The sequence below is a fragment of the Uranotaenia lowii genome, chromosome 3 (assembly GCF_029784155.1).
Source record: "Uranotaenia lowii strain MFRU-FL chromosome 3, ASM2978415v1, whole genome shotgun sequence".
NCBI lineage: Eukaryota > Metazoa > Arthropoda > Insecta > Diptera > Culicidae > Uranotaenia > Uranotaenia lowii.
This window is the reverse complement of record NC_073693.1, coordinates 140,594,966-140,606,706: the sequence shown is the minus strand read 5'-3', so window position 1 is coordinate 140,606,706 and position 11,741 is coordinate 140,594,966. Positions and strand designations below refer to the sequence as shown.

At 33.5% G+C, this 11,741-nt stretch overlaps 1 protein-coding gene across 1 annotated transcript; it reads right to left on the bottom strand.

Moving 5' to 3' along the window:
- Nucleotides 1-1,762: 1,762 nt before the first annotated feature.
- LOC129752666 (von Willebrand factor-like) lies at nt 1,763-9,271 on the bottom strand. Its single transcript, XM_055748434.1, has 5 exons — nt 9,172-9,271; nt 8,916-9,092; nt 8,551-8,569; nt 2,061-2,209; nt 1,763-1,995 (listed from the first exon to the last, which is right to left on the bottom strand). Exons 1-5 carry the CDS (start codon nt 9,269-9,271, stop codon nt 1,763-1,765), a joined length of 678 nt encoding a protein of 225 aa, XP_055604409.1.
- Nucleotides 9,272-11,741: the final 2,470 nt, after the last annotated feature.

Here is an 11,741-nt window from a genome sequence, read left to right as displayed (position 1 = left end):
TTTTGAATCTTTTGATCTTTCGTTTACGATTGGCTTGTGCACATACACACTTTTTTGCCGACTGATTTTTTATCTCTAACACCTGGCATCCCTGGACCCCTTTTTTCGTAAACACTGCAGCCAGCTGTCAAAACTTTTTTCAATATGGCGGAATGGCGATTTGGCATATGAGATCACCATATCTAGAGGCATCATGCTTGTGAGCAAATTTGGTGACTTTGTCGGTCCCGACGGCAACGGCCCTATTTTGCTCACCCATATACTAACCCCCGGTGCGGTATAAAAGTGATTAAACTCGTGAGCATTTTCACTTTGCTCGCGATTGCTGCGGATGCTCTTACAGAGCATACATTTTTAAAACATCACAGTTGACATGGTTGCTGTTTTTCCTTAATCATCATGTTTCAAATCTCATTCGACTACTAGTCAAGCCTCAAGGGACTGGAAAAGCTTGACTATCGTCATGGATTTCTGTTCGCGTGACGGATGTTATTTTTCAAACGACGGATTTAAAATATTTTATTAGATTTTTTTTTATATATGTAAGGCAAATTTTTTGCACAAATAAAAAAAGGATCGAAAAGATGCGAGATCGATAGTGTCCTTCTTGTCCCTTGCGAATTCCTTTCGGTCGTGATGGTTGATGTTTTATTCGACAATGTCCCGGTAACGTACTCTGGACTGATACCCAAAAACGAAAACGATGTTCGTTGTTTTCGGATTTTGTTTCAGCCACGACCAACAGCCACCACCAACCAACGACGAACTTGTCCTTTTCGGCGTTGTCTTAGGATGTTTTTTTATGTAAACAATATTCCGTCACAGTCAAAAAGACGCCGACGGACTGAAGGCGACTATGATTATTTCGACGCTTCATTTGACTGCAGGTTGAGGCAAGATTGTTTGCTTGGTTACTCATTTGAAGGCGTCTGTTATGAATGCTTTAATTTTTCCACAGTCAAAGTTTATTGACTGATGACGGTGACGTTTTTACGCTCTGGTTACTTAGATTATTATTTTTATAGAACTAACGTGATGTTTCAAAAATCTCAGTTTTTTATAACACAGGCCGGACTCGATTCTGCGGTCACTCCAATTTATATTTCGGAACGGATAATCGAATCCGACGGATACTATTTCTGAATGTTAAAAAGGGTATTAAAAGCTTTTCGAAAGAAATCATTGGAAAAAAATGACTTCGAGTTAGATTTTGAATGCAAACAAGAGAATAATGTATTGTGAAAGTAGGTTGGAACACTTACAAACTGTTTGTTATCCGTGTACTACGTGGCTTAAAAACTCGTAGACGACTAGTAAACTTTTAAAGGAGTTTTTTTTAAGTTTTTGTTAAAAAGATCATGGCTTTTCTCGAAACTGCTTTAAGCTTCAGTAGAAACCGTCCTTGTATTGGATAAATGTTCAGACCACTGCACTGTATAGCTGATGATCTCCAAACCGCCTACGGTATATTTTCAGCAAAATTGGATCAGCCGATGTCGGGATGATCAAATCTGAAAAACGGCTGATGCCAAGTGTTCTTGGTCGAGCTGGAGAAATTGAATGCAATTAACAATAAAAATGCAATGTTTTAAATAGCTAAGGCATACAGCAGTTCCGACTTCCAGGACGCTAAAAATTAATACAAGAGATTTCTTAAGGACCATAAATCCCTGGTCCTCAGAAGAATAAGCGCGAGATTGAAGACATTCGGAATAAAGTAACAAACACGTGAAAATAATATTTTTCTCGAAGCTCGTTTATTTTACAGATATGTGCAGGTGCATGTCTTCTCGCACTTGATTGGTTTCACGCATTTGCCCAAATGGTTCAGGATGTAGCCTGGCTTGCAGAAACATCCGGCGACGCACACAGCCGGACACACCTTATCTCCAGGGTTGGTGAAATATTCATTGCAGGTCATGGGGCAAGCTGTTCCGCAGTCGCTATAATCCTGGAAAGGTCCACAGGAAGGAGTTTCCTTTGGCGTCAGATAAGCTGGAAAAGATTGGAATTCCTTTATCAGTTATAGTTCTTGAGTTAAGGAAAAATACTTGTATTACCAGCAACGGGAGCAGTGGCCACCAGCTGTCGGCCAACGGCTTGATGCGAAACGGCCCAAACGGACACGAAAAAGACCAACGAAATCAATCGGACCATGATGAAGGATGAGATGTGTTCGACTATCTGAGCTGCCTGGGAACTACTTTCACTGAAGCAGGAGAGTCTAGTTTATATAGCGTTTTAATCCAATCGTTGATTTCTATATTTTTTGTCATCCTCATGTGCATAAATCTTTGATGGAAATTTCGAGGGAAGATGCATGGATATTCGGCATTTGTTTGAAGCCTGCTGAATCATCGTTAATTTTTTGGCGATCTATTTCAGTTTCGAGTGAGCGGAATCAATATGGATTAGTTTTATCACTTTCTTATAAATGTTGCTCCATACGGATATCAGTGCATAGAGGTAGTTGAGTTATTTGTAAACAAAATTTGCCTATCACCAACATATCAATTTCCGTAATGTGTTTTTTTTTTGGTTGGAACATCTATTTGTATCATTCAAAGATTCTTCTGAAGGTATCGATCGATCAATCATTTGAATTGCTTGTGGAAGACATTCAAATGGGTGGTCCGCTAGACAAATATTTTAATTTAATTTAAATTGGATGCTTTTCACGTGAAGATCAGTTCAAACAAAAAAAAACTAGCTGTTGAACACATTTCTGCACTTATCTCGCAGAATTACAAAGTTAGATAATGTTGCGTTGACGTCTTCCCCATAAACATGAATATGAACATGGCGAACATGAGTTCACCTGAAGTGTTAATTTTAGCTTTATTTCGTAATTGAAAGTTTGAATATTGAAGACATATTGAAAATTTGTTAAAATTTGAATGAACTTTATTTTTATTCATTCAGCTTATCAGCCATCGTTAGTTATTTTTGTAAATTATTTACTATCTTATCGGTGAAAATTATGTTATATTAGTGAGAAGATTTTCAAAATTTTAGAGAAATAAAGGGTTACTAAAAATGAAAATGAGTTGAATTTGAAAAGGTTTTGAAATCCGTGATAAACGAAAAATTGACATGTAAGTAATGAAAATATTTCTACATAAAATATCCTTCGATCATTTCAATACAATTCAATTATTTATATTTCTATCGGTTTTTTATTTTCAAAACCTTTAAAACATCTTACTAAAAGGATAAATCATTCATCAATAAGGTCATAAAAAGTTAAATGATGCATTAAACGATTCTGTAATTGCTACATAAATTGGAAAAATTGTTGTTATGCAAACATCAAGCAATCTACAGATATTTTTTCTCCTTTCAAGAAAAATACGTTTCTTGAGTCATTGCGTAAAATAAAATATAATTTCAATTTACTATATGTAGTTTGCAAAAAAAAACTTAAAATGTTTACTAGCATAAAAATTTGTTAAATTGCATACCATGAAAAGGGTTGTTTTGAAACACTCCAAATAATGATGTGTCTTGTCCACAAGTTTGATAAACGAAAAAGGATTCTTTCAACATGATTCCAGTGAATAAAAAAGATAAATTATAGAAACATTATATTCCTTAGGCCGTGGGTTCTTAATCGTATGGTTAATCGAAACATGTAGAAAACAGTGTCTATAATCCTTATGAGATCGTCAAAAATAGTGTAAAACAGAGGAAAATTATCTTTCAAATTTATTCCAGAAGAATTTCGCTTTCAACTTGCGCTGCTAAAACTATAACAAAAAATCCTAAATTTTCTTGACTATTTTTGCCCCTATAGTTAGGCAACACCAGTATCATTTTTCCGTATATAAGTGTATGTGATTAAAAGCTGATTACTGGGGATTGGAAAAATCAAATCATATACAATGGAAGCTAAAATGAAAGTATTTTTATTGTTGAAAAGTTTCTAAGCACACGAGTTTCTAAATAAATGAGCAACTTTCCCTATCCATCCCACATACGGGGTGAACAAAAATTAAGTTTTGAAAATTGATAGTAAAAAACCTTTCAACTATATTTTTTTTCTTTGATTAAGTTTCGTCCTGCCAACAAAATACACAATCTTAAACAAATCGGGAGCATTTGACAGAAATATTACGCAAATAGTCCTGAAATTGTCCCGATTCAACCCATTTTACGGTACTGAGTTTTGATGCAGATTCCTGTAATTAAAACTTAACTTTTAATATGGATTTCAAGTGAACACAAAAATTTAACTTGAGTAATTTTTAGTAACATAAAATTAGGATTCTGAATTTGTCATTTTCAATTTACTAGAATATAAGTTTTAATTGAGAAAAGAAAAATATTGTATTCAAATCTGAACATGAACCATTCTGAATAAAAGATCTGAATACTTTTACTTAATCTATAATTTTATACAAGGTTTGTTAATTTCAAAATAACAATAAAAAAAATCTTATGTTAAACTTGAATTTGAAATGTAAGTTCTCTTTTTTATCAGAATTTCTAGGCAAGGCAAAAGTTCGCTAAGAGTCCAATTGTTAACCTGTAGAACAACCAAGAACCCAAATATGGATTCCAAATTTTAATCTTTAGTCAAAATAAAAAGATATGTTTTCTTTTCAGTTGGATGGAAAAATCTAAACGACTCTTACGACATCTTAAACGCCTTAAACTAGGGGAACTTTGATCAACATGATTTTTTTGCGGATAATCATCACTAACTAAGTCTGAAGATAAAATATAGGAAGTTTCAATTAGGATATATTTGGTTTGTAGTTGGACGTTTTTTTAAATATTACTCTAAATGTAGTTTTTAAATTGTAAAATATCTGTTTACTCGAAGACTCACAAACACTCCTGATAAAATAGTAGCATCTAGAAGCAAACGGGTGGTTTTATATGAAAGTTTAACTTTTTTACTTTGTATACGTATATTTTTAAAGTTATTTTCATAATCTTTCTATGATAATTTTTGGATATTTAAAATATCGGACATTTTCTATGAGAAAGCCTGTATAGAACAAATGGCTAAGAACCCTATCAAATGATTAAGTTTGAATAAAAAAAAGAACATAGAATCAGTGGGAGGACGTAGGGAATTGCATGAAAATAAAATTTCATTTGTTTTTGAGGCCAAAAATTATTGAGAAATGCTTATAAATTTTGCCCCTAAATGTATGCAGCAACATTGTCTAAACAAAAAATTACTGTTATGAATGTTTTAGGCCTTCTGTGCTTTGAGTAATTTTGAAGATTTTGAGATACGTTTAAACCACAGTGATCAAAGTTATCCCGAAACATGAAATCTGGTTTTGTGACAAACATTTAGTTATAGTCACTTATGTTGTTTGAATATTCTGCTATCAATGGTCATGCTTTATACTCCTTACATCAGTAAGTATTTTAAAACTTTTTAGTGTTACAAAAAAAAGCGACCCCTTCCAAAATAAAGAGTAAAATGGTCAAAATTTGGTCAAGGGAAAACGCGTGTAAATCGGTGAAATCGTTTATTCAAAAAATCAAATTAAATTTCTTTTTCAAGTTTGATTAGTATAAAATTCAGGAAAAATATTCAGTTGAATTCCACTTTTGCAAATCCGAATCGCCGGGCCTTACGCTTAACCCCTGCCATCAGATTTTGTGCAGCCACCTTGTCCACCTTCTTCGCCGCAGAAAGCCATGGCCTTTTTACCGTAATGGCAAGTTGCCAAATCAGGCCAAAACTGTACGGAACAACCGTGTTTCTTCAGGAAAAGCAGCAGACGTTTATTCAAACACTCTTTCGTGTAAATTTCTTGGTTGACAGTCCCGGAAGCTATGAAAATGCTGCATGTCAAGTCACAGGTACAGATGGCTTGCCAAACCAGATATTTCTTCGCGAACTTTGACAGTTTCATGTGCTCGAAAATATCTGCTACCTTTCCCATTCCTTTTGCCGTATAAAACTCCTGTCCCGGAAGCTGCTTGTAGTCGGCTTTGACGTAGGTTTCGTCGTCCATTACCAAGCAGTCAAACTTCGTCAGCATCGTCGTGTACATCATTATCGTTATCATCGCGATTTGGAGTCACTACCTTCTTGTAAGTCGATAGTCCGGCTCGTTTTTTGGCTCGATGCACGGTTGTAGACGATACACCCAGCTTATTTGCGGCATCTCGGAGAGAAAGGTTAGGGTTTCGCTTGAAACTACCGGCAACCTCTTTGTCGTCTCAGCGGCTTTCGGTTTCGATTTCCCCCCGATCCAGACTTCCTGGCTGTCGACAAACGTTCCCCAAACACTTTAATTACATTTGTGACGGTTGATTTGGCAACTTTTAACGATTTTGCCAGCTTTGCGTGCGAGTAGCTCGGATTTTCGCGATGCGCGAGCAAAATTTTGATACGCTGCATCGCGAGCAAAATTTTGATTGCGCCCTTGGACGGCATTTTGACAACTGAAGAGTGAATTCCAAAATCAAAATAGGAGCAACATTCTACACACACCTTCAAAATTGAAATTGAAACAAATACGTCAAGTTGATATTGACCAAATTTTGACCGTATCACCCCTTAGTTTCAAGAAGTCAAAATTTCTTATCAATTTTTATCGTTACCCGTCAAATATTCATCGTATCATAAATAAAAGTTACCACAAAGTATTAATATAGGGTGAGAACACTATATCTGGAAGCCATTGTATAAGTTTAGGGGTATTTCGTTTGATAGAATGCGCAGGGCGATTTGAGATGAGCTAGCAACCAAGAAACAGTTTGTTTATATTTCCAAGCACAAACCTATGTTTGTCCAAAAATTGCAACATGACCTTCATTACGAAATGAGTATCGTCTACTGGGGCATCATGCAACATTTTTCAACTTCAATGGCTTCCAAAAATTTAATCCAAAAAGATTGTACATCAAAATGCAACAAATTGAGTAACAAATTTTGTTTTTAATGAAAAATCAAATGTAAACGCTTAAATATTTATGGGTTTTTATATTCATATATGAGATGTTATGACGCTCAAAGCACCAATTGCTGTAATTTTTGGTTTTATTCGAATAAAATTTTATATTTGTTCTGTCAAAAATGTTTTTTTAAGGCAAAAGGGTGTTGCATACATTCAGGGGTAAAAATACTACTAAAAATCTACTACCTAGTTTGAAATCATAAAAATTAATGTTAAAATGGATGAAATTTTCAAATTTACAAATGCGTGATGCAAAACAATCACACTCCAGCATATGGAAACGAGATGGAAATGGTGAATCTTTGATTTGAATTTTTGCCTAGCATGGGAACTGAATTACCGTCAACTGGGGCAACATGCAACACTTTTCAACTTCAATGGCTTCTAAAATCTTAATGCTTGCAGATTGCTTGCAGTTTTAAGGTTGAGGGGACATCAAACTGACGTAGTCAGATAAATTATTGGTTTTAAAAGTTCGGTAGCAAATTTGGAATAGGGGGAATGCGCCAAATGTAAACAAACTGAGTTATCAACTGGGTGAATAAGTACGTTCGAAGACCTACATTTCGATGGTATAAAGTTATTTAAAGAATATTTGGTTTTCGAGAAATAAAGGAAACAAAATAATATTTTTGCTGGGAGCTTATGGAGCTGTCAAACGTTCATTGAACGCGTATTCAAAATTCGATACCGAGTTGTTTTTAAATTTACAAATACATGCGATTTTTACGCTACAAAGAAAAAGGGGTAGTTGCAACAAACTCTGTAATTAATAAAACATCAAATGATAACGTTTTAAAAATTATAGTTTTTGATACATTTGTGATGTCATAACGCATAAAGCACCAATTGCAGAAATTTTTGATTTTCTTCGAATTAAATTTTACTTTTATTCTGTCCAAAAAATTTTTAAGAAATACATTCAGGGGTAAAAACACTATAAAACATTCTTTTAGCTTAAATCTTAAAAATAAATCTTAGGATGGATGAAATTTTAATGTTAACCCTTCGTTTCATAAAGTAACAAATTTGCAACAATTAATGTATGGAAAAAGTGAAAAATCGGTATTTATTTTAATTTTTTTTCTTGATGTACTCATCATTTCTAACTAAAAAAAAGATTTTTAAGGAAAAATAAAAAATCATGAAATGAAGGGTTAACAAACGCATTTTGCAAAACAATCATACCCCAGCATATGGAAACGCGATTTATGAGATTTAGTTCTGATTTTCATTTTGTTGCATTTTGCTCCAGACAGCTTACAGAATTATAAAGATATTTATTTAAAAAAAATTTGGTGATTGTCAGAAAAATATTTATACACCATCAGTGTTAGTATAGGATAACGAAAGCAATATAAAGTTTGAAGGTGATATCATTAAGCCAATCCGTCATATGTAATAGGTAAAGTTTTTTACCGCATCGAAAAATGTAAAAATTTGTACATTTATTGCTCGATTTTTAAATTTTTTATGAGAATCAAAAACTTCATAAACTCTTTCACGATGTTAAAAACTAGGTCATCATCAATTTGTTATCATTCAATGATATCTTTATTACAGTATACATATTGAAATAAAAATTGAATGAGTGTTGTGGTATACAAATGTTGCATCTAACCCTGCGTTTTCATGATGCCCTGTTTGACGGTATAAAAAATTATTTTAAAAATTTAGTGATTTTTGGCAAGTTATAGCTATATGAATGTTTAGGTCCAAATTTTTTTTTTGACGTTGGGTTGGGAATTTGAGTGTTAGGAAATGTCTTGCAGGAATGCGTCATATCTAGGGATTTTGTTTTCCATCCTTTTTTCTTTCTTTCTAAATTTGTTCCGTCAGGATAGTTTCTCATCAAATACGCTTCAAAAGCCGTCAAAGGTATTTTTTTTAAATTTGTACATAAATTATTATTCAGCTAAAAGTTAATTCAGTCAATTCGGTAATACTCAGTAGATCACAAATAGGTACAGTCACACTTCTTCTTACACTGTGCCGGTGGTACACATTTGCGTTTATGGTTCAGAATGTAGCCGGGTTTGCAGAAACAACCTGGAACGCACACGGGAGCACAGGTCGCATTAACTTGATTGAAATAGTTTTTGCAGGTCATCGGACACGCCGTTCCACAGTTGTTAAAATCCTGGTATGGTCCACACGAAGGCGCTGGAAGAGGAATGGTTTGTTTAATGAATGTATCAGATAAAGATATTCACCGGCCAATCATCATTAGCAATTTTATTACTTGAGGTCGGGTCTATCGCGACATATTGCCTTCCATCGGAGGCTAAGGTGAATGTCGCCCAAGCGGCCGCGATCAGAGCTAGCGAAATCCAACGGATCATGTTTTTTAGCTGGCTGTTAGGGGACAAGACTTGTCAAAAACTGTTCCATCTTCACCGGCTGACTGACTTTTTATAGTTGTTTCTTTGGATTCCTTACAAACGCTCTCTGAAGGAAAGAAATGTCGACTATCTTTGATTTGAGAAATGACGTCAGGGTTTCGTTATTTTTCTGGGATTTTGCCAATTGGAGTATCTTTTACTAAAAGAGTGGGAAATAGGAATAGGAACTAACTTCAATCATACTAAATCAAACTACATTAGGAACGCAAACGATACCGTCAAACGGGGTATCATGCAACAGCAGGGTTAGATGCAACATTTGAATACTACAACACTCATTGAATTTTTATTTTAATACAATGTGATGAAGTTATCATTTAATGATAGCAAAGTGGTAACTTAGTTTCCCACATCGTGAGATAGTTTTTTTTTAATTTATGATTCTCATAGGAAATTTAAAAAATCAAGCAATAGATGTACCAATTTTAACATTTTTCCATGCAGTAAAAAATAAAACCCGTATGACGGATTGGTTTGATAATATCATCTGCAAATTTTGAATTGTTTTTATTATCCTATGCTATCACTGGACTTCGGACAATCACCATTTTTTTAAATATTTTTTTTATAATTCAGTTACCGTCAAACGGGGCATCATGCAACAGCGGGGTTCGATGCAACATTTATATAACACTACATTGAATCAATTTTTAATTTAATGTATTGTAATAAAGTTATCTTTTAATGATAACAAAATGATGATGACATAATTTCTCGCATCTTAAGCTAGTTGTCTTAAGTTTTTTATTTTTATGTAAAATTTGATAAATCGAGCAATAAATGTACAAATTTTAACATTTTTTGATACCGAAAAAAACTTTACCCAGTATGACGGATCGGCTTGATAAAATTACCTTCAAACTTTTTACAGGTTTTCTCATGTTATACCAACAATGTTGGTGTAAAAATATTTTTCGGACAATCACCCAATTTTTTTAAATGAATATTTTTAAAATTTAGTTAGGTGTCTGGGGTTAAATGCAACAAAATGAAAATCAAAGAAATACCTTGTAAATCTCGTTTCCATGTGCTGGAATATGAATGTTTTGCTTCACGCGTTTGTAAACATTTAAATTTCATTCATCCAAACATTTATTTTTATGATTTCAGCTTGTAGAATTTTTCGTAGTATTATTTAACCCCTAAATGTATGCAGCATCCTTATTTTCAGAAAAAATGTGATAATTTGTTTTTACAGACCCAAAAACTACTACAATTGGTGTTGTCATGCATAATGGTCTTTAAGGCATCGTAAATATATTAAAAACTATGAATTAGATTTTTCATTAAAAACAAAGTTTGTTGCAAGTTACCCCATTTTCTAAGGAGTGTGAAAATCGCATGTTTTTAGAAAATTAAAAATAACTGAGGAAACCAATAATTTTTTTAACTACGCCAATTTGATGCCCCAGCAACCTTAAAACTTTTGATGCATAAAGGATACGATTAACTGTGAACATAAGTTTTTTAGAAGCCATTGAAGTTGAAAATTGTTTCATGTTGCCCCAGTTGACGGTACCAGTCTGGGCTTAAATGCATCAAAATGCAAATCAAAGATAAATCTCGTTGCGATATGCTGGATTAATTTGTTGCGATTGTTAGTTTCAAAATTTATTCAATCCAAACATTTATTTTTATTAATTCAGCTAGTTGAATTTTTTTGTATACTTTTTACCCCTAAATGTATGCATCGCCTTTATGCTTATTCTTAAAAAAAAACATTTTTAACATAAAAAATGTAAACTTTAATTCGAACAAACCTAAAAAATACTGAAATTGGTGCTTTATGTGTTATGACATCACGAATATAATAAAAACTATGAAATTTCAATCGTTTTCATTTGATTTTTCATTCAAACAATTTTTTTTTTGCATCTTACCCCTTTTTCTTTGTATGGTGAAAATCGTATGTTTTTGTAAATTCAAAAATAACTGGTGAAACTAATTAGTTTTCTGACAACGTCAATTTGATGTCTCATCAATTTCAAAACTTTTGATGTACCAGCGGTATTATTATCACTGGACATTAATTTTTTAGAAGCCAATGAAGTTGAAAAGTGTTACATGATGCCCCAGTTGACGGTATCCAGGATAATTTTTAAATAATTTATAATTTTATTATTGATTCTGTTATGATCAATCAATTATAATTTTCGGACCTGTCTAGTAAACTTGGAAAAAAAATCGTTTAGTAGTTAAAAAATAAAACTGCATCCAGTCTAAGATATGTGAGCTCTGATTGGTGGAATACGAGGTCCGGATGTTCTACCAAAAATCGCCATGATGAGGGATTTAGGGTCGAAGGACGGTGACCGAATAGCATATATTGAATTCCAGTGAAACCTTGGACAAAACACGTCGGAGCAACCGCCAAGCCAATCTAAATTGCTTATTTGATATCGAATTAGAT

Coding starts and splice junctions, on each gene's coding strand:
- LOC129752666 (XM_055748434.1), bottom strand. CDS start 9,271: ATGATCCGTTGGATTTCGCTAGCTCTGATCGCGGCCGCTTGGGCGACA. Junction 9,093..9,171: donor CGCGATAGACCCGACCTCAA/GTAATAAAATTG, acceptor TTCCTCTTCCAG/CGCCTTCGTGTGGACCATAC. Junction 1,996..2,060: donor GGCCACTGCTCCCGTTGCTG/GTAATACAAGTA, acceptor AATCTTTTCCAG/CTTATCTGACGCCAAAGGAA.